Source organism: Physeter macrocephalus, chromosome 3, assembly GCF_002837175.3.
Source record: "Physeter macrocephalus isolate SW-GA chromosome 3, ASM283717v5, whole genome shotgun sequence".
Taxonomy (NCBI): domain Eukaryota; kingdom Metazoa; phylum Chordata; class Mammalia; order Artiodactyla; family Physeteridae; genus Physeter; species Physeter macrocephalus.
In genome coordinates, this window is record NC_041216.1 from 21380082 (window position 1) to 21407007 (window position 26926).

General features: G+C 40.1%; 1 protein-coding gene and 1 non-coding gene across 8 annotated transcripts in view; one reads left to right on the forward strand and one right to left on the reverse strand.

The window, feature by feature from the left end:
- LOC102991757 (protein DDI1 homolog 2) overlaps positions 1–24811 on the forward strand; it is a 42827-nt gene extending 18016 nt beyond the window's left edge. For 3 of the 7 annotated variants that reach the window (XM_007128339.4, XM_007128341.3, XM_028487811.2), the window contains 5 exons: positions 199–326; positions 3943–4071; positions 9100–9203; positions 12122–12311; positions 17208–20972. In XM_007128339.4, coding sequence (XP_007128401.2) covers positions 199–326; positions 3943–4071; positions 9100–9203; positions 12122–12311; positions 17208–19099 — 2443 coding nt within the window. In that variant the 3' untranslated portion in view covers positions 19100–20972. Of the gene's footprint in view, positions 1–198; positions 327–3942; positions 4072–9099; positions 9204–12121; positions 12312–14681; positions 14745–17207; positions 20973–23889 lie in introns of those variants that run through there. The other 4 variants (XM_007128340.3, XM_028487813.2, XM_028487812.2 and 1 more) reach the window with 4 other exon arrangements.
- LOC112065338 (U6 spliceosomal RNA) lies at positions 10753–10856 on the reverse strand. Its single transcript, XR_002891970.1, has one exon. It is a non-coding gene; the product is annotated as a U6 spliceosomal RNA (small nuclear RNA).
- Positions 24812–26926: the final 2115 nt, after the last annotated feature.

Here is a 26926-nt window from a genome sequence, read left to right on the forward strand (position 1 = left end):
TTCTGCCAATTACGTATCTCACTTCCTCCTACTAAATCACATATTTCAGGATAGAGCACCAATTCCCATTTCCGTGACTCAGCTGCTATAGTTGGAGCAAAAGATATGTACAGGTCTGTTTTTAATATTGTGACTTTGAAACAGATTGCTCTTCATGGCAGTAATGCTTTTAGTGTGCCTGGTTTTGGTTTGTTACAGGCAACAGAACATTGAGGAAAACATGACAATAGCTATGGAAGAGGCTCCGGAAAGTTTTGGCCAAGTAGTGATGCTTTATATTAACTGCAAAGTGAATGGACATCCTGTGAAAGCCTTTGTTGACTCAGGTGACGTCTCCATCTTTTGTGTCTTTGTCTCTACATCCAGCGTTCTGACCTGACACAGGGAGAAGGGGAGACTGGTGTCCGTTAAAGATGGCAGTAGTCCTTTGGACAGCTAACTAACAAGCCCAGGGGTTATTGTTTCACTTGCCAATCTTTTCTTTGTAATAGGTTTTTCTTTAATTATTTCTTAAACAGTTTTGTGTTTTGTCTTCCTTTATCTTCCTACCTCCCCTTATTTGGCCTCCTAATTTCTAGGATACCTCTGTAAGAAACGCGAGTAGATGGGTTTAGAGTAAGGAGCTATAAGAAGGAGGTGTGTAGAGTAGAGGTCAAACAGATATTTCTGCTTGGTCTGTGTGCCAGCACTTTACCAGGAGCTGTGAGGAGTATAAGGGTGTATGGGCCATGGTTCTTGCCCTTAAAGAACTTAGCAGCCAGATCAGGAGACCACAGTTCCCCACTTGAGCATTCAGATAATGCCTGTACTAACTGGCACCTTTTCTCTCAGTAACAACACTTTGCTCTTTAGTAAGACCACACAGAGCAGCACCATGTGAGTGTAATCGACTGGTCTTGTGCCTTCATTCTAGATATCTCTCTTGAGGCCGTGAGATAGAGTGTGTTCCTAGAGAAGTAAAAAACCCCTGCTCCAGTAGGTTTTCTTCCACTCGTTCATCCACAGATACCTGAGCACGTGCTAGGTTTCAACTGATAAGAGTTTGTGTCCTGAGATGCATATATTCCTGGGAGGAGTAAATCTGCTGATTATTTACTGTTGAGTGCTATGTGCAGGACCTTGTGCTGAGTGCTTGGGGGTAAGACTGGAGCTTCATAGGGCTCCTGTGAGTGAGAGAGAAATTCATAAGAGACCGTGATATGACACTCGGCATTTATTGAGCCCTTCCTATGTGCCAAGCACCATGCTAGGTGCTTAGTATATCATCTTCAATTTTATTTAATCCTCAGACTATCCCTATGAGCTATGTTCTGTTATCCCTGTTTTACAGATGAGGAAACTCAGGTATAGAGGGGGGAAGTCACTCTTCCAGGTATACAAAGTTCATGAGCAGTAGACTTTGGATTCAGCCCCAGATTTGCCTGAAGCCAGAACTCTTAACCACTGTGCAAAAGTCAGATGCATGTTGGATGAACATAAAGACCACATTCTCACTCTGACTGGGTTGCTCAGGCGTGGCTTCTCCAAAGAGAGGGCATTTGAACTGAGCTGTCGCCATGGGTAGAGGATTGGGGCTTTGACCTGAGTCTTAAGAAAAGGCAGGAGAGCAGTGAAAGGGACCCTTCTCATCCTGGGTTTGCAGACTTTACACCAATAACTAGCTTATGAGGAGTAGAGTGAGGAAGGGAGAAAAAAAAGAATTGCCTTCCCACATTCCCTTTTCCTTCATCATTTCTGGGCCTTCTTGACTCTGACCTTCCTCAGATGCCAAGAGGTTTAAGTGCCCATAAAGTGTCAGTTAGTTATCTGTGGGTAATATGAACAGGAAGTGTTGGAATTGAATGAGAGGAGAGATCACTGGGAGAGGACAGTCAGCTGGGGAGGAGGGGGGTCTTGAGCTGGGCCTTAAAGCATAGGTAGAATTCAAAGAAAGTGAATGTAGAGGAAGGGGCACTCACTCTACAGGGGGGTCAGAGTGAGTAAGAGACAAAGGAGACACATTCCTCTGGGTAAAGCGGAAGGTTTAAAGCAGTCAGGCTGTAAGGCTGGTATCTAAGGCTGTTTGGGCTGCCATAACAACACCGTAAACCGGGTGGCTTATAAACAACACAGATTTATTTCTCGGTTCTGGAGGCTGAGAAGTCCAAGATCAAGATGCTGGCAGAGGGACTTCCCTGGCGGTCCAGCGGTTCAGACTCCGTGCTTCCAATGCAGGTGCGGGTTTGATCCCTGGTGGGGGAGCTAAGATCCCACATGCTGTGCAGCGCGGCCCCCAAAAAAGATGCTGGCAAATTGGGTACCTGATTCCTAGTTCATAGATGAACATCTTCTCCCTGTGTCCTCACATGGTGGAGGGGGAGAGGGAGCTCTCTGGGGTCTCCTTTATAAAGGCACTAATCCCATTCATGAGGGTTCTGCACTCATGACCTAATTAATCACCTTCCAAAGGCCCCACTTCCTAATACCATCACATTGGGAATTAGGTTTCAACCTGAATTTTGGAGGGACACAAACATTCAGTCTATAGCAGCTTGAAATAGTTGGACCAGGGTGAGGTGGGATCTGAGGCTGTGGTGATGTGGGTTTGAAGATCTTATAAAGAGTAGGAACCTTTGAGGACCTTTGAGCAGATTAATAGGGGATCTGAAGAAGGTGGTATTTTAAGAAGATTGAAGGCAGTGGCAGTTCTGGAGTATTCTGTACCCCTAAGGATCAGAACTATTTCCTTGCTTTAAACTGTATCCACAGAGAGGATTGGAAACCAGAGAAGTTGTCCACTAGCTAGAGGGATCGAGTGTGAGCCAGGTTGATTGCTATGGTTAGAAGAAGAAAGGTCAGAAATTGCCCAGAATTTATTAACAGGATTGCAACTGAGTTTGAGAGTTGGGAGAAGGCTATAAGAAGAGGGGTCGAAAGTGAACAGTTGCCTATGTTTTATGGTTGTAAGAAAACGAATTCCATTGGCAAAGAGTGAAATCCGAAGTGAGAATTATTTGGGGAGAAAAGAGTATTTATACCTATTGGCTTTGAGATAGACATTTCCAAACACACAGGAATGTGGAACTAGATTCTGTGGGAGAGATTAGGACCCTAGATAAAGATTAGAGAAGTGTCTGTCTTCTGCACAGGCTGACTCCATTTCTGTGGGTGAGTGTATGTAACCAGGAGAGAAAAGATTAGTGCCCTCTTCCTGATAGGAAAGAGGGTCTAATTGTTGGAGCAGAGAATGGAGAGTTCAGTCCTAGTTTTTTGAGAGACTGCATGATGTATTTTTTAACTGGTAAATTAGAGTGTCCCACTCTAATTTGGGCTTGGTGGGCTTCCCTGGTGGCGCAGTGGTTGGGAGTCCACCTGCCGACGCAGGGGTTGTGGGTTCGTGCCCCGGTCCGGCAGGATCCCACGTGCCGCAGAGCAGCTGGGCCCGTGAGCCATGGCAGCTGGGCCTGCGCGTCCGGAGCCTGTGCTCCGCGGCGGGAGGGGCCACAACAGTGAGAGGCCCGTGTACCGTAAATTAGTTGATTAATTAATTAATTTTTAAAAAAAATAACTTGGTAAGATGTTTAGAGATATTCAGTGAAAACTGATCTGAGGGTGCAGTAGTGCTTAATTGAGTGTTTCCATCTGTGGACATAGTTTGACTTTTTGGAAATCCTTTCCACGTAGTTTTGCTTTCTGTTTTTAAAGTTTTAAAATATCATTTAATTATTACATTTAAACAATGTTATTTCCCTCGATGTGAAGTTTCTACACTGTGTTTCAGATTGCAGTGTAAAACTGAAAGTTGAACTAAGTGTAGCAGGAAGCCCGCTAGGTAGGAATAATTGTACACAGACAGAAGCTTGGGAGTATACTTGCTTTCTGCCCTGTTCTTAGTGCTGCATTTTTATCTTCCCACACATGTGGATTTTGTCTTTGTTATCTGATGTTTCCCTCCACATCCAGGTGCCCAGATGACCATTATGAGCCAAGCTTGTGCAGAAAGGTGTAATATAATGAGGCTGGTGGACCGTCGGTGGGCAGGGATCGCCAAAGGAGTGGGCACCCAGAAGATTATTGGAAGGGTACATCTAGGTGAGTGCAAGGCACTGGGAGTCTTTGTAGGGTAGTGGACTTAAAAAATTCCTTTTGGATAGGGGCATCGGATCGAGCACGCCCAGTCCCTAGCAATTTTAAATCCTATAGTCTATTAGAGTTATAATGTAGCATCGTTTAGCTGGTTACAAAAAAACACCAGTCCCCTATGTACTTCTGTTTCCTGCTCTTTAGAGATAATCCCTTTCCACTATTTTAGCTGATTTCTTTTGGTGCTTACCTCCATATTTCTAAGTAACATGTTTATAGTGCTATTTACTGACAGGACTATGTAAATACTGTTGAGAGCTGAGCCATCTAATTGAAAAAGATTATTTTTCCTTTCATGTCTAGTATTTTTTCTCGAAATTTTTGTCTTTTGTATGTGTGTGTCATTCGGTTTTTTGCTTGTTACTCATCCCTAAACACTTAGCTAGTGTGTAAATCTCCCTTATACATGTCATCCTATTGAAGATGCTTCTTCCAGCCTGGACTGGTGGTTCAAGGCTTCTTCATAGCTGCTGTTTGGGAATCTGGCTCCTGAAGGGTGCCTTTCACTTCCGTCTTATGTTGGATGATATGAATCCCATACTTTTTTCTTTTTTTTTTTTTTGCACCCCCTGGTTTATTAGCGTACATCTTCCAGTAACTTTCTGGGAAGAAGTGCACAGGAGTAAATTGAGTCCTTAAATATCAGAACACATCTTTTTTTCCAACATTCTACCCGTCTGACTATGTTGGAAATCACTTTCCGTCATGATTTTGTCAGTGTGGCTTTGGAGAAGCTGGCCGCTATTCTGACACTTGATCTCTTATGTGTCAGATTTCTTTTCCCTTTCTGAAGCTTATAGATCTTCTCTTTGACCTCAGTGTTTTAAAATTTCACAGTGATGTACGTGGGTGTAATAGATCTCTTTTCATCTACTGTGCTAGATACCTTTCAGTCTGGAAAAATGGTTCTGATAATGATTTCCTCCCCTCTGTGATGTCTCTTATTCAGGTAGGATAATCTACTGTCATGGACTTGTCCTCTAGTTTATTTTCTTTCTCTTTCTTTCATTGTGTTTTGGGAGGTTTTTAACGAGATTTCCCCAACTTTGTCTTCTAACCTTTCTTTTCTGTTTGGTACAGTTTTCTTTCATGTTAGATGGTTTTTCTCAAGTGTCTGGTGATCCTTGGCGTCTGCTCATATTTGAAGAGCGGGACACCAAAAGGCTATTTGGAAGATTAGTTGGGTGGGTAGCCATGCAGATTGTGGGTGATCTGGAAGTTGGGACGGAGAAAAAGGCTAGAGTCTCAGTAAGCTTCCACTTAACCCCTCTGGTTTTCAGTTTAGTGCTTGTTGTTGTATCTCTGTCTTCCTTCATGCCCACCTGTCTTACTAGAGCCTCTGTTTCACCCTCTGGAGAAAACAAACCTGTAGTCTCCTGTTGGGGTGAGGCAGTAGTCACCTGGCTGAGCAGAGTGCAGGAGAAGGAGCCCCGAGGTCCAGCTGTGCTTCCACAGACCTTCAACCAGTGCTCCTGCTTTGGGCTCACTCCACCCCTGTTTGCAGAGGTACTTGTTTCAGCCGGCTCATCAGCCTCCTGGGAGTTCTGTGATGTTAAAAAGGGTTGCTGCTTAGTTTTCCTTATTGTCATCTGCTTTCTAGTTCCAAAATGGTGTTTCAGTTATCTCTTCCATTATTTTTGGCCTTAGTACTCTGTACATTTTAAAAGAAAAACAACTTTTTTTTTTTTTTTTTTTGTGGTATGCGGGCCTCCCTCTGTTGTGGCCTCTCCCGTTGCGGAGCACAGGCTCCGGACGCGCAGGCTCAGCGGCCATGGCTCACGGGCCCAGCCGCTCCGCGGCATGCGGGATCCTCCCAGACCGGGGCGCGAACCCGGTTCCCCTGCATCGGCAGGCGGACGCGCAACCAGTGCGCCACCAGGGAAGCCCCCGAAAAACAACTTTTTATTGTGGTTTTTTTTAGGAGTAAGTTAAGTTAAATACATGTGTTCAGTCCTTCGTCTTTAATCAGAATTGTTCTTTTCTTTGTTTTTTTTCTTTCATTATCCATTTAATTAGTTGCTCATTGTAGAGAATTTTGAAAGTATAGAAATGTGAAAAGAAGCAAAAGTAATTCTTCTGGTGAGAATCAATCAGTAGTAGCATTTGGACGTATCTCCTTCTGGCATTGTTTTCTCGTAAAAGGTGATCATATAATACTATATAGAATTTTTATACTTTGCTTTAAGAAAAAGTAACAGCATTTTCCAAATGCCATTATAAATTTCATAAGCATCACTTAAATAAATGCATAGCATTCTGTTGTATGCGTTTAATGGTCAACCTTTGGGATATATTTTTCCCCCAATATTTTGTCATTGTAACATGGAAGTGCATTTTTGTGTAGTTTTGTGCAAACTGATTTTTTTTCCTTAGTTAAAATTCCCATGAGTGAACCTACTAAATCCAAGATTACGAATACCCTTTAAGGCTCTTGATATTGTTAACTGGTACCAATCTAGATTCTCCAGCACTGATTGAACATTCACCTTAATTTCCTTATACAATCAAGTATTTTTAGTTTTATCCCTTTAATTTGCAGATTAAAAAGTGGTTTTTTACTGTAAATTACTTTTCTTTCATTGCAAGTGGTAGTTTTTCTACCTGTTTTCCTCTTCATATCTGTTTCATTTTTCCTGTTTTAATATATTTGTCTATTATTAGAAGTCTCCGTGTTTTCTATTATTGGTTTCTATAGATTAAGGATAGTTTAAATACCTTACCTCTTATGTACTTTCTTACACACAATAGGACTGAGATTGGGTAAGAATACCACAAACCAGTTGCTTCAGAGTCTGAGTTCTTAGATTTCTCATGGTTTTTAATGAGAAGATAATAGGAGACAAAAAATACCAGTCCCTTGTGTCCTTCTTTTGGTTGCACAAGTTGTACCATTTTGCAACTTTGGCTATGATAGGTATCCAGAAAACCTTATAACAATAAGGGTAGTCTAAGTAAAGGCGAGCTACACCGTGGATAGGAAGTTTCAACATGTTGGAGGTGGTAGTTCTCCCACATTCGTCAACAGAGTCGTTGTAATACATTTAAAACCCCAATAAATTGTTTTGTTTTGTTTTGTTTGTGAGATTTGATGTGTTAATTTTAAATTTTATGTAGGCCCTTTATGGCAGGAGTAGTCAAGATACTCTGGAATAACTTCCCCTTCTAGATAATATCAAGACCAAAAGACTAGAACAGAAACAGACCCATGCTTAACATGAACCTTGATAAATGAGAGGGGAAATCTTATGGAGCAGTGGGAAAGTTTTAGGAAATGTGCTAGGACAGTTGGGTGTCCATGTGGAAAAAATGAATTGGAAATTGGACCCTGTCTCACATCACACACAAAAGTCAATTCAAGGTTGATTAAAGGCCTGGATGTGCAAGGCAAAGTCAGGCTTTTAGAAGAAAATATAGGAGAATGTCTTGTGTAGGGAAGGGGGTCTTTAAAAGATATGAAGGAAATTATGTGATAAATACAGCTGATTAAGATTAAGAACTTTTCATCAAACACATCTTAAAGTGAACAAACACAAACTAGGAAAGAACTTAGTAACATGTATAACTAATAAAGGATTCATATTTACAATATATATGTATTCTGTGTGTTTGTGTATCCTCCAACTCAGTAAGAAAAACTGGTATATAAAAAATTGCAGAAACATTTGAACAAGCACTTTAAGAGGAAACTCAAATGGTTAATAAGTATGTGAAAAATTGCTTTATCTCATTAATCAGGGAAATAGAGAATTACTTGCCAGATTTTAAATCTAATAATATTGAGTGTTGGGAGAATGTGGAACAATGGGAACTTTCCAAAAACCCCTGGAAACATTTTGGAAAATAATTCAGCATCAAGTAGAGCTGAGCTCATATCCCCTAGAGCCCTGTATGTTTTTAGAGTATACCTTAGAGAAACTCACGGCACACCAGGAGACAAGTGAAGGATACTCACGTTAGCATTGCTTACAACGGCAGAAACTGGAAGCAACCCAAAAGTCCCATCGCAGCAGAATGGATAAATAAATCAGTGGTAGTGTCTTAGACATTACAGTACTTACTCTTAGGGGTGGTATAAATGAAAGAAATATAGTCACGTGCACCCACAGGAATAAAATATCTTTTGGGTAGAAGAAGCAAGTCATAGTTCAAAACCACAAAACTATCCAAAATGTTGCTTAGAAATCATAGAAAAATGGTAAGAACTCTAAGAAAAGATGGGAATGATTAACATAAAAACCAAGATAGTTGGGAGGGTTGGAGGAGGCAAAGTATAAGCTATGATCAGTAGGACATACAGGAAACTTCTTAGTTTTCTGTTTCTTAACATGGGAAATAGATGCATGGGTATTTGTTTTATTATGCTTTATACTATATATATACAGTATATATATATGTATTTCATATACTTTTCTGCTCGTAAGACATAGTTAATGACAAAGTCTTTTTTTTTAAAAAAACATCTTGCATATGAAATAAGAGGAGTAATTGAGGAAAGAGGCAAGGCAGGAGACTTCAAGCAAAGAAACTTGGGTATAACAGGCAGTAATAAACAGTTTACTTCTTGGAGCTAATTTAAAAGGTTTAAAGTGTACTGATTTTATTTTCCTTTTAGAAAGCCTTTTGTAAGTGTACAGGAAGCAGGTGGTTGATATTGGAGGAATTGGTCTTGGTCTTTTTTTTTTCCTTTTTTCTTTTTAAATTCTTAATGCCAGCTTTCCTTACCAGCTGAGCGTGTGTCATATATCAAGCCAGGTCTTGTGGGCTGTGTGGTTCTACCCAATCCACTTTATGAGCTGGTGCCTTCATTGCCTTTCAACCTGATTATTGGTCTTACTGGATTTTCATACTTAACTCACTTGTTTTCATGCTTTGGCTTGACTTTGACTGATTGCAGGAAGAAAGACACAGAATGATAGATACATTTCCAGACCTTCCCTGGAAAAATCAGTAACCTCTTCCTTTCTTCATGTGCTTTAGCTCAGGTTCAAATTGAAGGAGATTTCCTGGCATGTTCCTTCTCTATACTTGAGGAACAGCCCATGGACATGCTTTTGGGATTGGACATGCTGAAACGGCATCAGGTAATTAAGAGCTTCACCTTTTTCTTTTTTTTTTTTTTTGCGGTACGCGGGCCTCTCCCATTGCGGAGCGCAGGCTCCGGACGTGCAGGCTCAGCGGCCATGGCTCACGGGCCCAGCCGCTCCGCCGCATGTGGGATCTTCCCAGACCGGGGCATGAACCCGTGTCCCCTGCATCGGCAGGTGGACTCTCAACCACTGCGCCACCAGGGAAGCCCATTCACTTTCTTTCTGCATTGGCTTTTTGTGTGTTAAATGGTTATTCCATCATGGTTGTATATACTGGAAAACTAAGAAGCATGACTTCAAACCTGGAAAGGTCCTTAATTGGTGATGTTGTCATACAAGGTTTGAAATTCTGTATCAGTAGAAATAGAACCTTTTTGTGAAATCTTTCTGAATCTGTTGAATCTTGCCATCTGTTTTGAGACTATAATGGACAATTTAGTTCCCGTGTGTAATTTTTAGTTTCTGATTAGAACTCAAGTAATTTTTTTAAAACAATTTTTTTTTAATATTTATTTATTTGGCTGCTCTGGGTCTTAGTTGTGGCATGCGGGATCTTCGCTGCCAAGTGCGGGATCTTTTGATTGTGGCATGCGGGCTCTTAGTTGCGGCATGCAGGATCTGGTTCCCAGATCAGGGATTGAACCCAGGCCCCCTGCATTGGGAGTGCAGAGTCTTAACCACTGGACCACCAGGGAAGTGCCTCAAGTAATTTTTTCATGGGTTTGTAGGGAGATGTACATAATACACAATGATTTTACTGCGAGCCTAAGTTTAGTAAATCCTTAGTAGCTGGTCAAAACAATACTAGGGGAGAAGAGCTTCGAGATTAAGGCAAAAGGTGTACATAAGATGTTGGGAATGGAAATGTTTATTTAGTACAGGGAGAATGATTTATAAATATTTTCATTTGCAGTGATTTTTATATTTCCATTCCGAAGCCTAATAATTTGTTTAAAGATAAACTTCACTCATTGAAGAAGCAATTATTGTGCTCTTGGGTAGTAAAAATTTTCCCAACAAGGTTTCATATCTAGTCAACATTTTTATGACACTAATATTCTTTTTTTTTCTTTTTTTTTAAATAGGAGTATAGTTGATTTACAATGTTGTGTTAGTTTCAGCTGTCTACTCTTTTTTAGATTCTCTTCCCATGTAGGTCATTACAGAGTATTGAATAGAATTCCCTGTGCTATACAGTAGGTTCTTATTAGTTATCTATCTTATCGATATATATATATATATATATATATATCTTATCGATATATATATATATAGTAGTGTGTATATGTCGGTCCCAATCTCCCAGTTTATCCCTCCCACCCTTTTCCCTTTGGAAACCATGAGTTTGTTTTCTACATCTGTGACTCAGATTCTGTTTTGTAAATAGGTTCATTTGTACCATTTTTTTTAGATTCCACATATACGCAATATCATATATTTGTTTTTCTCTGTCTGACTTACTTCACTCAGTATGACAATCCCTAGGTCCATCCACATCACTGAAAATGGCAGTATTTCGTTCTTTTTTATGGCTGAGTAATATAAAAATATGGAACACTTCACGAATTTGCGTTTCATCCTTGCTCAGGGGCCATGCTAATCTCTGCATCGTTCCAGTTTTAATATATGTGCTGCCTAAGCAAGCACACTGGCATGTGGGATCTTCCCAGACCGGGGCACGAACCCGTGTCCCCTGTATTGACAGGCGGATTCTCAACCACTGCGCCACCAGGGAAATCCCTAATACTCTTTTTTAAATGTTTAATGTTAAATTCCTATTGAAATATATTGCATTGATATTCAAATCAAGGTGCATATTTTAAGTAGAAGGAATGAGCGAATGCACATATAAATAAAACCTGATTTATTAACTTGTTGCTAATCTTTCCCTCTTTATTTATTTATTTATCGCTATTTTTTAAGTCATGGTATAGACTAGCAGTCTCGAGCTTTACGGATTCAAAATATATGTGTGTAACTGTCATATATTAAGTAATTATAAAAATATGCTGAAAAAGAGGACAGCATAAGTATGAAATACAGAATACTTTCGTAGAGCTCGTCTTGTCCATATATCACTTTTGAGACCATTGGCATAGACTTTAAATGTAAGCTGTACTTTATACACTAAGAAAAAAGCAAAAATGTAGACCTATAGAAATGGTATGTCTCAGTTTCAGTTTTTAAAAAGTCACTGATATGTTTCTAAAAGGTGTGGCTGCTGATCATGGCGTGCAGTTTTCCAAATTTTGTACAATGAATATGTATTGCATTTGAATTCAGACATGAACAGTTGCTGTGTTGGACAAAGAAGTGTAAACTGTATCCCATAAATATCATTCTGCTATACAATTTAAATATTAAAAAAGATTCTAGGGCTTCCCTGGTGGCGCAGTGGTTAAGAATCCGCCTGCCAATTCAGGGGACACGGGTTCGAGCCCTGGTCTGGGAAGATCCCACATGCCGTGGAGTAACTAAGCCCGTGCGCCACAGCTACTGAGCCTGCGCTCTTACAGCCCTCGCGCCACAACTACTGAGCCCACGTGCCACAACTGCTGGAGCCCGTGCTCCGCAACAAGAGAAGCCACTGCAATGAGAATCCCATGCACCGCAATGAAGAGTGGCCCCCGCTCGCCGCAACTAGAGAAAGTCAGTGCGCAGCAACGAAGACCCAGTGCAGCCAAAAACAAATAAATTAATTAAATAAATTAAAAAAATATATATATATAGTTATAGATTCTAAATTAACAATGTCACATAGCTTAAAGTTTAAATACTTTTAGATAAAATTGTTTTTTTTGAGCCATCTCTGTCAGTGTTGCTCTTTGTGAATGGAGTTTTAAATTCAAGATCATAATTTTCCTGCATTGTGTTCTATCTGCTATCATCAGTGTTTGGTTTCTTTTTCTAAGTGTTCCATTGACCTCAAGAAAAATGTACTCGTGATCGGCACCACAGGCTCAAAGACCACCTTCCTTCCTGAGGGGGAGTTACCAGAGTGTGCCCGGTTGGCATATGGGGCCGGGCGAGAGGAAGTACGGCCAGAGGAGATTGCAGACCAAGAATTAGCAGAAGCCCTTCAAAAATCTGTAGAGGATGCAGGTATTCGGAGTGGCCAAGCTCTTAAATAATACTCGTTATTGGTGGGTGAGCCAGGGAAGTTGGAGCTTCAGAGGGGAATAGGGACCTTTCCAGTCGTAATCAGTCTCATCGTCCTGTTGTAGGTTATGTTCCTTGTCTTCTTACTGCCTCCTCCCATCTCTAAATACAGTACAGAAAAACTCCCGTGTTTCAGTAGATCCAGAAATAGCAATCCGTTGCCGTGTGCAAGATCGAGTGGGGAGTTCTTTGCTTAGGCACATTTTGGTAGGATTCCTAAAGAACCTTGTCTTTTTTTTTTCTTGAAGAAAATGATAACAGTAAGCAGAAACTTCCTTTTGAGTTCAACATTTCCTGGAAATTTTCTTGTTCTTTTCTTAGGCCCATTTATTTTGGAGGATGACATTGTGTCTGTGACTAAGCAGCACTAAGCTTTTTAATATCTACTGAAAGTGCTGCCACTGAAATGAAGCTACCTAATACTTTTTTTCCCTAAGTCTCAGTTGTCGTAGCTTCTTTAATTCTAAAGATCAAACCAAGTTTTCTGGGTAAAATGGAGGGACACAGTTATGCCGAAATCCACTTCTGTGGATAAATTTTCCCCATCTGTTACAGAACAGTGACTCTGGAATACATTTTCTAGAAGCTAAAGAGAATTAACTTATAAGTTTGAGTTATTTTAAAGTCTTGAGCTGTAATTCTTCATTAGTGACTAATATCACACATTGCATTTGCTGATGTAGTAAAATGTATTAGAGCTACAAGTTCAGGGAATAGCTTTCTCCTAAGGACAAAAAAGATAAGAGCTTTCACAATAAGCAGCCAGAGTTTGCCCGTGTGTGTATCACCGGAGGACATCCGGTGGTCTAGCCTTGAGACTCGAGAGTGTGCTTGAGCAGCAGATGCAGTCTGCAGGCTGGCGGCTTTGTTCAGAGTCTTCTCCGCCACCACCTTTTGGCTCAGCTTTGCACATGGAGTGCAGTTTGGGTGGTGATTTAAGTATGCGGTAGGAAGGGGAGAGTTTTGAACAACCAGACAGAGAAAGACTAAATGAATCGTTTTAACCTTACCCGCAAGGCAAGCTTGAATGAGTTTGACATATCTACTTAGAAGGTTTTACTTTTTTTTTTTTTTTTTTTTTTGTGGTATGCGGGCCTCCCTCTGTTGTGGCCTCTCCCGTTGCGGAGCACAGGCTCCGGACGCGCAGGCTCAGCGGCCATGGCTCACGGGCCCAGCCGCTCCGCGGCATGTGGGATCCTCCCGGACCGGGGCGCGAACCCGGTTCCCCTGCATCAGCAGGCGGACGCGCAACCACTGCGCCACCAGGGAAGCCCTAGAAGGTTTTACTTTTGTTTTGTTTTGTGTTGTTTAGTAACTTGTCAGCTTAGTCATAATACTGTACATTAATAAAATGAGGATATGTTATCATTTTGTGAAACCTCTATTGTTCCCCCCCACACAGTTTTGGTGCTTTTACTTGAGAAACACTAGCTGACGGTAGCAGTGCTTTATAACCTACTAACAGTTACCCTCTTTGAGTAATTACTTTCTTTTAATAAAAAGTTGAAGAGATTAAAATAGAAACCACAGATGTTTTCAGCCGTAGTGAAGGGGTGTACCAGTTTTAAAGGATTAAAAGGAAGTGGCTCTTTACCCACGTGACCTTTTGTTACTGATAGTGTATGGCTTGCGCTAAGTTTTGTAATGTTTAAATAGTGAGATAATTCTTCAACGTCAGATTCTATTTGTTTGGAACATCAGCTTCCCACTATTATCAAAATCACCTACCTCTAGACATAGTAGGTGAACGTATTTTTGCTAAAAACTCCGGTGGATACTCTATAGCAGAATATCTTTATCTTCTCTGTTGATTAAAAAATAATTCAAAAAAGTAATAATTCAGAGTATTGTAATAACTAAAGAAGGTAAGCCAGGATAAGTAATCAGGTTTGGTTTGTTTTTCTTCTAAAAATAAATCTCACCTGAAAAAGAAATTTTGAAAGTTTCTATAACATGTGTTCACTCACCTTTACTCCATAAGATTTCCATATCATGTAATTCTGTCCATGGACCTACTTTTTTTCACCTATTTCACATGTTTGCCCATGAATTCTCTGTTTAGGTGTGTAAAATTAATTTCTTTCCAAGTTCTGTTGAAACTCTGTTGAAGTTGACACATTGCTTTATGTATTGTGAGAGAATTAAAGCAACCAGCAAATCTTTTTCATGTCCAAACTACAGGAACATTCCCCCACTTTGACTCTACCAGTTCCTGATCTTAAAGATGGCAAAGGAATGGAGACTATAACCCTGCATGCTGTGTGGTTTGCATTGTTAACCCAAGTTTGCTTGTCTGTTTCCTAATTCAAACAGAGCGTCAGAAGCCATGATGCATGTAGTGTGTGTGTACTGCAGCTGGAGTGGGCCCCAGACCAGGTATTTATAGACACCACGTTAAGCCTTCCACCCAGTCATCGTCTGTGGTCTGAAAGACTTCGTATCCGCAGCAGTTGTAGAATTTAGCTTCTGTCATTCACCATTTCACTTTGTTTGATCTGGTTACAACTAGCCTGTATGTGTATTTGTATGTTGGCATACATACATATCTAAGCATGGTTTCCTATTTAAAATTTTATCAGTCATTAGAACAGTTCAAGGGGGAAAAAAATCCCAGCGAAAACAAATGACCATTGTGAATATCAAATCAAGAATATTAGCATCACAGCACTTTGTTGTTGGAGATGACTATGTTATTAGGGATTTTGTAAGTTCCCTTTCTTCTGAAAAACTGAGAGTGTATTTTTCACATTACTGCACACAACTACCAGCATTATAGAGGGGCTGAAATTTTCATTCTGTTGAAGAAGAAATAGGCCAGGTGACTTGGCCAGGGTCACAGAGTCAATAACATAGGCAGGACTGAAGTTTAATCTTCGAACAAGAGCTGAAACTCTGCTTTTCCCTCTCTCCCTAGCCTGACAGTTTTCCACAGGAGGCTCTCTGCTTCCATATCCCTGTAGTGCAGATATGATAAATGTCAGCTTGAGTGCACTGACTGATGTATTAGAAGAAGGAAAAGTGGTCTTTTTAGACTATCAACCTAGGACTTTATAGGGGTTTGCAGGCTGGTTGTAATTAGATATATAGCATTTAATTGCTTCTTTCTTTCATTTTCCTCGTAAGGATGGGGTAAAAGCAGCCGTCTTTAATTATTAATGTCCGTTGTCCTCATCCTCTCCTCCTGTCCTATAGTACTGACCCAGTCCGCCCCTACATTTAGGACTTAGGCCAGTGAAACTGACCATCTCAGCTACAGGAGGACTATATGCTGCTTTCATAGTGAGTACGGAGTACACTGAGGTCATGTTCACCTTCACCTCCCCCAGCTGTTAAAACTGACATACCGTTGCCAGAAGGCCATTACCTTTGCCCACCTGTGTGCTGCTAATAACATGGATATTTCACTACAGTGCATCTTTGTGTTCTCATTAACTCAAAATTGAACCTCTTTCAGAGTCAGCCTTAGAGATTGATAAATAAAACTAATAACTGTGTTTCTAGACTCTAATGAATATAGTTTGCACTGAGATATATGCTGTTTTCTATAAGATTATTTCACAAGAAGTCAGTAACTTCCTGACATAGTGCTTTATCTTTTCAAGCTGTTAACCTATGTTGGATTAGAATGATTTAGAGCCTTTTGAATCATAACTGCATTGATTCATGACTTCTTAAGGTACAGTCAACATGAAGCATTTGAGTTGCATCTGTCCTAATAGTTTGTATTGTGATGTCATTTTTGTTACCAGCCTTTGACTTTTAATTAAAGATCTTGTAATGATTGCATAGAGGTCAATTTTTAATTGGATTAGTGGCAAAAGGAGAGTTGGAACTGATGTTTAATGACATCATGATGTTTACATTGAGGTGTGGTATTTAATCCTTCCATTTTTTATGAGTGGTCAGTAAGTTGCAGTGGATCTAAATTGTTATTGCTTATTGGAAAATTTATGAACTATATCCCTCCACTGCCCTCCCCTGCCCACATTTCCCTGCCCTTAAAGTACTTAAATATTCTTACTTAGTTGTTAATGTGATAAAGTAACTGATAATCCTTTTTAAAGTTGCATTATTTGGTAAGATAATAATTGGGGTTTAATCTGTTTGATCTTTAGCGCTTTTTTTTGTTCTGAGTCAAACTCACATAGTTTTGGGGAATGTTTGGATAGAAATAAATAGAATGTTTGCTTCTCTGTCTTCTGAAGGTCCCTGAGTAGTAGTGTCACATTCTTATTTCTCTTTATAATTCCTGCTCTGTCCCAGATATACCTGGTTTAGACTTCTCAGTGTTCACATTTGACACTCTGAAAGTGAACTGGCACGAGACTCATTCTAGTACTGAAATCCTCAAGATTGTATTGTGCTTTTAAGAATCACCTGAGGAACTTACTGAAAATACAAATTCCTGGGTTTATCCCAAGGATGGTATCCAGAATCTGCATGCTTAGGAAACATCCCAGGTGATTTTAGGGCAAGTGATAGAGAGAACACACTTGGAGAAACTATTCTAGAGTTCTGAACCCACTGAGAATAAAGATACATAAATGTCCTGCAGTCCTGAGCACTTAACTCAGCCCTTATGTGGTACTTAAATAAAAATATTGAATTACAGTACACATATTTTGTTAAGAACATGCCTACCTCTTATCCTGATGCTATGATGTTAAATTGTCCACCACGATGAGAATGGTTCTTGTACAAAGTCTATAAATGTAAGACAAACCCAAGTTTAAGGACCTGATTTTGTTCTGTCCTGCTTAGATTTGTGTTCTCTGATAATTTAGTGGACTTCGTAACCTGCTAATTAATCTTTTTTCCTTTCACTGTTGTTCTATATAGAGAGAAGCGGTAAAGAAACTACCTCACTGGGAATGTCATCATTACCAACTTCAGATGGATTTAACCATCAAGCCCATCCTTCAGGACGGAGTCCTGAGATTGGCAGTCCTTCAAGTCTTGCTCACTCTGTCTCTGCTTCAGTCTGCCCTGTTGAGCCCAGTGACCCAGACAGCATCGAACCTAAAGCTCTGAAGGCTTTGAGGGCTTCAGCTGAATTCCAGGTAACCTCTGAAAAGAAAGAACACCTTCCTCTACAGGATCTTTCTGATTGTGCTTCTTCAGCAGACAGTGCTCCAGCAGACCAGAGTCCAGCTACGCCTTTGCAGAATTCACTCGAAGAAGCCATTGTTGCAGATAATCTAGAGAAATCTGCTGAAAGAAGCACCCAGGGCCTCACATCTCATCTCCACACAAGACAGGAAGTTAGTTTATCTGTCACTAGGATGCAAGAACCACCGAGGCTTAAAGATGAAAAGGGTTGGCATCAAGAATATCGGGACCTGAGTCAAGCGAGTGGCCTTCAGCAGCATGAAGAGCCACGGGATGAACAGCATGAGGTCATACAACAGAATGTTCCGCATGACCAAGAACGTCTTTGTAACACAGGGGACCTTGAGCTTCTTGGAGAAAGGCAACAGGATCAACAGAGAGGTATTGGTTCAGGAGCTACGGTGAAAGGAGACAGGCTACAGCAGACTGTGGACCTTTCGGGTACAGAGAAAAATATTCTACCTTCAGGATGCTTTGGCTGCTCAAGTTCAGAAACACCTATGGAAGTAGATGTAGTTGAACAGTCCCTAGTTGCTGTACTTAATTCAGCAGGTGGTCAGAATACCAATGTCAAGAACATCGGTGCATCTGATCTCACCGTAGATAATCCCTTGATGGAAGTAGAAACATCCAAATGTAACCCTTCCTCTGAAATTTTGAGTAATTCCATTTCCACTCGGGATTTACAGCTTCCAGAAAGTGATGTTGAAATGTCTGGGACAAGTAAAGAATGCGGGAATTGCCCCTCCTCTTTAGTAAGTCTCTGTGGCAGTGGTCAGCCGTCTGTAGAGTCCACAGAGGAATCTTGCTCGTCTGTAACGGCAGCCTTGAAGGAACTTCATGAACTTTTGGTCATTAGTAGTAAACCAGCTTCAGAAAACACATCGGAAGAAGTTACCTGTCAATCAGAGACAGTAACTGAGGGCCAGACAGGTATTAAGGACCTTTCTGAGAGATGGACCCAAAATGAGCATCTTGCAGCTACCCAGAGTGAACACTGTTCACAGGTCTCCTTTCATCAGGCCATATCTGTAACAGTGAAGACAGAAGAATTAACATACACTTCAACTGACGCTGGAGTAGAAGATGTAGAAAATATTAACTTCAGGGGTCCAGGTGATGGCGTATTAACTGATAAGGAAGGCGTCCCCAAGTCTAAGGAGTCCATAAATGAGAGCAGTTCTGTCACTGCAGCCTCAGCTGAAACGTCCAATCAACTACCTTGCACCTTTGGTGTAGAAATTTCACCCAGACTTCTAGCAGGTGAGGAGGATGCACTCAATCAGACTTCTGAGCAAACTGAGTCCTTGTCATCCAGTTTCATATTGGTTAAAGATTTGGGTCAGGGCACACAGAATCCAGTGACAGACAGGCCTGAGACTAGAGAAAATGTCTGTTCTGAAGCTGCAGGGCCACTTCTAGAATTTGTACCACCTACCAGCCATCCATCATCAAGTCCCTCCTTTCTTGCACCATTAATTTTTCCTGCTGCGGACATTGACCGGATTCTCCGTGCCGGCTTTACTTTGCAGGAAGCTCTTGGGGCTTTGCATCAAGTTGGTGGAAATGCAGACCTTGCACTTCTTGTTTTGCTAGCAAAGAACATTGTAGTTCCTACATAACCATGAAAAAGTGGGCTAGACCATACTCCATTCCCTTAAAAAAAGCTATATATCTACACATACACATACTCACTCACCACATACACAGTATATGTAGAAACCTGCAAGCAGAATGTTGAGCCAGATTTTTTTTTAAAGATTTTTTTCGGCCAAAGTAATTTATGATCTCTTGTCGGATGAATTTGTCTATTCTCTTTGTTAAAATTTGGGCCTTTTTAAATGTATTGGCAGTGTGTGCATACAGAAGGTTTTTATTAACATTAAGATGATGTATTCTGGAATAAAATTGGTGGTTTTGTGTATAGCATACCATTTTAGAATGAGAGTGAATGCTTTAAGAAGCAGAAGCCGTGAGAAATCCCACCACCCATGCAGCTAAAAACAGATCAACTTCATAATTTGGCTGTGTCTGTGCTGTAGGCAAGGTATGGCTTGTTGACTCAATTTTTGGTTTACAAACTTGATTACATGGTTTGGTGTTTGGAATCATACTTAGTGCTTTATGTATTATGATTCGTCAGTTGTAACAGGAAATTGAAGAAGTATCTGCTAGAGTGGCATGTTTTTATTCGTGTGGTTAGGATTTGACATTTTAACGGGATGAGTTGGGAGGGTTTAAAACTTGGGCTGCTTTGTACATCACAGGCTGCTGCATGGATTGCCAGATATCTTGGGTGGGATACTGTGAGGGAATTAACATTAGAGCGAATCATGGTGCTACCCAGATTAAAAAAAAAAAGAAAGAAAAAACTGTAATTCCATTTGCAAATGTCATGGTGATGTTTCAAGAACTGTGAGTGAAAACTAATGGCCTAAACACTGGAATTAACTAGTGACTGGGTTTGGTAGCATCTCACTGATCGCAACTCAACCCTTAATGACTAATGATGAACTTACGTTCAGCTAGTGGGTTGATTGCCAGCAGTTTATTTCCTTTCCAAACTCATCTTCTTCTAGGAAGTTCTTCTAAAGCTCAGTTTGAGCTGTGATCTGAGTGAAATATTCAAGTGTGATAAATAACCTTGTCACTGGTTTATCTTGGTGCTTGGAATGGTCAGTGTATTTGGTGAGTGTCTTTCATGGCAGTGGAAATAGTAATTGGAGTTTCTGACTCAAGTGGCCTTGATAGAGTTTTCCATCCCTTTCTTTCCTCAGGAGTTTCTTTTTTTAAGCAAGATTCGTCATATTTGTGTTTACACATGTCAAGTTAGAGTGGGGCATAGTATATAGATGTATTTATTGTGGCCTTTTTTTATATGAGGACTAGCCCTTGGAAGTCATTGTCCTGTGGGCCCCACTGTGCAATAATTCTACTGGGTAGATTTTAGATACTTTTTTTCGTGGAAAATAAACCCTCTTATGTACCTAGCAGGAATCTGAAATCTTGGTTTTATTGAAGAGAATTTTGAGAATGATAATTCCCTATTCCAGGTTATAATTTGCAATGTGTTTGAAACAGAAGCTTCAAAAGGGTGATTGGTGAACTTTTTAAGTGATTTTTGTCTGAAGTCTTACTCTCTTTAAAATAAAAGCTTATTCTTTCTGTCAAAATTCACGTCATTGAGCACAATCAAAATGGAGGCTCATATCTCAGGAGTTTTAAAATTTTTGATTTGGGGGCACTTAGATATTTCTTTTACCCTATTCCACGTTCTTTCTTTTAGCTGTGAGGTTTGTATGTGTGTTAGGAGCCTGAGTGATATGATGGAAAGTTGCATAGATTCCTCATGACCCTCTGAAGTTAGGGAATGGTTGACAGAAAGAGTTGTAGTTTACTGTGTTCAGAAGGGCACTCAGAACAAGTTAGCCAGATTGTCTTTAAAGTGTTCTTTTAGACAATCATGTGCTGTAGATCCTTTTGCCTGCCCTACACCAAAGATGTAAGATGCACTAGGAACCTGCTTATAGGATTTCTGTCAACTGACTCGTAGAGCTGTGACTGTAATTAAGTAGTGGTGCTATGATTGAAGCAAAATGTAGTAGCAATGCAATGGGCCCCTGATTCGCGTTATGGGTATGCTTGGGAATTTATTCTAAGCTTATAAATCTTTAGGGTCACACAGTGGGGTGAGTGTAGGGTTACAAAGTGGGGTGAGTCTATGACAGTAGACTCCTCCAAAAAGGCCTTCTGTATGAAGATGGGCCTCAGAGTTTTCTGTACTAGCAGTTCCTCTGACTACTGTTCAGAGGCTTGGCCACTGAATTTTCACAGTGTGGAGATTTGGGAGTCAATCCCAGGTGGGATATAGAATATCAATCTGGAAAAGGTTTCATTACGATAGCTTTTATTGTATGTATATGTATATTTATTTCTAGGAGAAAATTGGATAGGCCTATCGTTGTACATGTATTCTTATTAGGAATACTTTGAGCTTAACCCACTTGCCAAGTATGCTTGTCCTTTTTCATCATTTATCTTTCAACTTATAATGGCTTTTGATTTTTTAAATCTTCCTGTCCGTCGTTTGTATGAAAGTAAAGTTGTTGACATTGTCAAGATTTTGAATCATTTTTAAATTTAGCAGTTGTGAAACACAAAAGGAATTCAGGAACATGACACTAATGAACCTTCATTTTCAATTTTTATTCAAAGTGCAGAAATTAGAGATTAACTTCTCCAAGAACAAGGTAAAATCATTGTGAACTCCTCTGGTTGCCAACAGAACTGATAATGGCCAGCCATAACCAGTAATGGGCTGCTTTACTGGATAGCTCCTTTGCCATAACCGGTAATGGACAGCCTTGTGGTCAGCACGTACCTCCAAGGACGGTATCTGTTTATTCACCAAAGAGAGGAGAAGACTTACCTATATGACTTCTGCAGTTTCCCTTTAGTCGGTTCCTGTGTATAAGAATGTGCTTGGTAACCAGACAGCTATACCTAGGCTATAGATTTTGCCATTGCAGCTGGTAAGAATTATTTCCACTCGTACCTCTTTAGGCATCCAGACATCAGCCAGTAGCCTTCATCCCACAGTTTGGGCTTCAGCCATTAACATATAAAGATTACCAGTTGCAAAGGGAACTACATAGATGGTGAGTGTGTATGAAAACTGTTCTGCCTTGCAGCCTACAGAACTTTCCAGAGCTCCTTGTCTCCATATATACTGAAGGGAGACACACACCTTGTATTTTTTCCCAGAGCATTTCTCCAGTAAGAGAGTTACATGGAAAGATATATGAGACTTTGTGTCACTGATTCTATGATAACCAGCTAAGGTAGAATCTGCCTGTTTTTCCCTTAGCACAGCTTACTATCCCTAGTAAAAGCCATAAAAATTTAGTTGGTTTAACCATCAGTTCATGTGTATATATACATGTGTGATAGACAGATATCCTTCAGTTAATTTTACATAGATTCAAAAGCAAACAATTTTTATATTTACAGATGTAGTCTTCAGTTACGGTGGTTTTTATGTATATAAAAAAGAGCCTTGCAAGTAACTGGCCAGAAGAGTTGCAGTACATTCTGATTCCCTTTTCCTATCTCTTTGCCACCCGCAGAGAGTATAAGCAGGATAATTGAACTGCTGCATATTTCAGACTTGTTATCAGTGGTAACATATCATAAGAGAAGCTAACTGGATTATGCATTCTCTAGCACAGATACCAAAAAGCCAAATATCTCCTTTGCATTTGTTGACTTAGTGTAGTCCACGGCTGAACTAGAAAGAGACAGAGTTCTCAAGAGTTCCCTTCCGAGAAGATGAATGTTAACTTAGTTCTGTAAAATAAAAATAGCTTTCTTTTTGAAAGATTTTAAAATGCCAATTCCTGTTAAAGTAAATTCAAAGCATGTCCTTGAGAACCAGAAATGTAAAAACATGGCTCAAATTCTCTACCTTTGTGGTCCCTCGGTAGATGTTACTAGGAGTTCATTGAGTAAATCAAAGAACTTAGGGGAGGAACCTTTGATATGCTTGGTTTTCTCTTGTGCCTTAGTTTCTCCAAATAGCAGAGGCATCAAATTTGGGCGGGAAGTAAAAGTGGAAGGAGCGGGGCAGCAGGGAAGTCTGAAAACGGCTCTCCTGGAGATAGGCATGCATGGAGTGGTCCTAAGGCTCACCTTTATTGTTGGTTGAGAATTATCCTGCACCAAATCATTAGATTTCCCCAGGTAGAAGGATTATGACATGGCTTTTTTGTATCAGGTATACCCCAAAAAATGGTTTCTAAGTGTTTATTATGTTCTTTGTTGCACTGTCAGTATTGTGGTGAAGGCAGAGCAGAAGTTCAAGAAAATCTTATATTACAGGAAACATTTACTCTCTTGAAGGCTATGCAGTTTGAATCTTTGAATAGAGTTCATTATTCATTCAAACATTAAGTGCCTGTGTGCCAGGTACTGGTGAGCACTGTGGGGACACAGGAGTGACTAAAACAGACGGGAAGCTGCCCTTGTGAAGCTTTCAGTCTAGTAAAGAGACATGAAACAAATTTTAGCTTCAAGTGCAAGATCTATTTTTGCCTATTAGCATCATTTATTTTAAAAGTCATACTAGGATGATTTGGTTTAAATTCAGAGAAAACTGGGAAAATCAGGCTCAAGATGGAATCAGGTGCTGTGAACCTAAAACTGCTCTAAAAAAATATATTGTTAAAAAAATGGAATCGGAGAAACCAACAAAAAATGTTCTGACATTTGGTAGAAACACTTGAAGAGATCAAGGATTCAGAAATCAATGTATACTGTTGGTGGAGGGGGAATTGGGCAGGATAGAAGTGCAAGTGCAAGTAAATGGAAGATGACCTAATATGCACCAGTGACAGTCAACTTTTCCTTCCATCAGGACCTCCTTCCATGCAGGGTAGAAATACGGAGTGTGCTGCAGCATCCTTCCCACTCCCCCTCCGAGCACGGCTGCTCTGGAATACTAACCATCTGGGCCAACAGGACTTAGCAGAGGATTCTGGAGGATTTGCTGTTTTAAAGCAGCTGAGTGCAAGATGTGAAAATAGGAATCGAGCAGAAAATGTAGCAAGCAGTGGTTCGGGGACTGCTGGATGGTGGGCAAAATTTATTTACAAGAAGATTCAAGGCTCCACCAAATGTTTCTACAGGACAGCTCCATCAAAAGGACATTCTTTAACCCATTATTTAAAACATCAGTGTGTATGTAGTAATCCTGAAGGATACAGGTAGCATTTCTGGACCTTAACTGCTAGTGACTTCTGAGGTTTACAGTTAGAAAACTCTCACAGGTTTATCTGTTATGTATTGGTGATTGGTAATCTCGACCCTCTGGGGGCTGTGAAAGGTGAGAGGATATAGCAGATAAGTTTCAGAGCACAATCTTAGGGAATGAAAGCTACAGAGAAAATGGTGCAAGGGCACAGGAGTTAGAGGATATTTCTTTTCCCTAAAAAAAGTTAAGCAAACTACAGAAGACTTGCGGTGGGGGTGTGGAATACAAAATTAGAATAATTTTTACAGAATTATATTTCTTTGAATAAATACCATAGGAAGGTTTTCATTAGCTGACTTGGGGAAGGGGCATGCTGGTATATTTTTTTCCTGGGAAGATGCATGACTAATGAGAAATTATTTTGTTTACCCTGAGTTTGTTTTACATACAACTTTGAACGATGCATCAGTGACTTAAAGAAAGGTAGACCTCTATAATTTCCTATCAGAGGCAGTCACATCAGTTTGTTTCAGGATTCCTTTGGTCTGATATTACCTGATGCTAACCAGACTTCTTTTTCTTTCCCTGAAGGCCCCACAGCTTTGCGTTTATGCTTCCCATCTGAGACCTTTCCCTCTGAATGATAATATTTCCATTCTCTATTCTCCTGATCATCCTTTTGAAATAGTTCTGGTGATATACTCAGATCAATGTATTTGCTTTTTTTTTACTATATGCTTACAATGAACATTGACTTGCCCATTTTTGTTCAAAATTTTATTTCCATGGCACGTTGGACTAATGGGCTTTGCACTCAAGTAAGGTTTGTTTACCGGTGTTGTAGCCATATTTGGCAAATTTTAGCAAATAGAAATCCCTCTTTTCCCTTTTGTTCTTGCAATTGTACTTTTATTGCTTTCCTGATTTTTCTTTAAGCTTTGAGACTACTGCATCTTACAAGAACAACTAGGCTGATTGGCAAAATAGGCTTGCCAATCAGTAGCTCTTTTACTCCCATAACGCTTTGGTTTTGAGAGTTGGGAAAACTCTGAGAACTTAAGGGAACCAAACTCAGGAATCCCACAGTTGGTTGCATTGTGCCATTGGTTTCGGGGCTAGACATATAGGACCTGTCTGCAGCTGAGTGAACTAGATGCATTTGGGTTTGAGTTTTTGTCAGATACTGAAATGTAAGTCAGCCCTAAGTAATCAAAACACTTTATTTTATTTTTCTTTTTTTTTAATAGGAACTTTCTGAAGAAAAAGTGATGTGTAAAACATTTGATATTTAAGACAATAAAGTTTTTATCATAAACTCTTGTTTGATCAGTTTCTTTTAAATTGAGATGGTTGGTTACTTTTGTCCTTGTCCCTGTCTCCCTGCCCTTTAAATAACTTATACCCAGGCACTGTGACTTGTGGCCATGAACCTAAACGCCAGAGGAAGTGGGCATCTCCAAGCCATTAGTCACCTCCAGATAAACACCGCAGGAGGACGTGGCCATCTGCTGATGTGAAATGTCTGCATTTGGTGACTGCACAAGCGGTGGATGCACAGCAATAGAAACAACACTGGTGACAGGGTATTGTGGTTCAGACTAGTCTCTAGAGCTAGGCTGCTCGGGTTTGAATTCCAGCTTTGCCACTTGCTAGCTGTGTGACTTTGGGTAACTTCCCTAAACTTTCTGTGCCTCAGTTTCCCTGTCTATAAAATGGGGGACTATTGGGGTGGTCGTAGGGGTTTGTGAGTAAGTTGGAAACACCCTGGGTGTTAACTAGTGTGGAGTTACTGCTTTGTGCATGAGTTTGTGCTGTGGGGCCTTTATTTGAAAGGATTTCCAATGTACATGGATCAGCTTGTATATACAGGGAGTAGTTTGAACAAATATCCGCCCCCCCCCCACCCCGTGTTCTGTTATCTTTCCTTGCCTATATAAAAAGAATGCTGAGAGCAAAGCCTGCTTCTAGTTGGAGGTAAGAAGTACTAATTATTTTGCCATTGTTCAGATCTCAATCTTTTGATAATCAGTTCACTTGAAATGAGATTTCTAGTACTTGATAGAGTGGTAGGAAATTGTGAGACATTAGTTACTGGTGGAAAGAATTCCGGGTCCTTGGCACAGAGAAAGGGGAATTCACTGCATCTTTATTTAAAAAAAAAAAAAAAAAAAGGTTTAAAAAGTTATCAGGGAAATAAATGCATTGGGGGGTTTATGACAGGAATCTGTGTTACAGCTTGGAGGAGGAAAATTTAAGAAAAGGGTAGGATATACATTTAAAAATAGAAATACAGAGAAATGGGAAAAAAGTGTTCAAAAAAGAACATAGTTCTAAATTTCAGAATGTGAATTAAGCAGAACATATTGCCATCTTACATAAAAGCGCTAAACTGTCACCAGATACTGCTACCCTGTTCAGAACTATTAGTGTTCTAATGGGATTAACCAACTAACTATACCAGTCCTTATCTATGGATTTTTGTCCTAAAAAAAAAAAAAAATTAGACCTAGGGTGGCTTGGTTCCTCCTAGAAAGTTACTAAAAGCCAACATTTTTCCTTGTTCGACTCCAGATACCTGAAGTTGAAGTTCTTGACTCCTTTCTTTCACGACTACATCAACCCATCCTAAGTCCTGTTGGCTCCATTCAAAATATATTCGAAATCTGATCCTTTATAGAACCGTGGTCAAGGCACCATCACC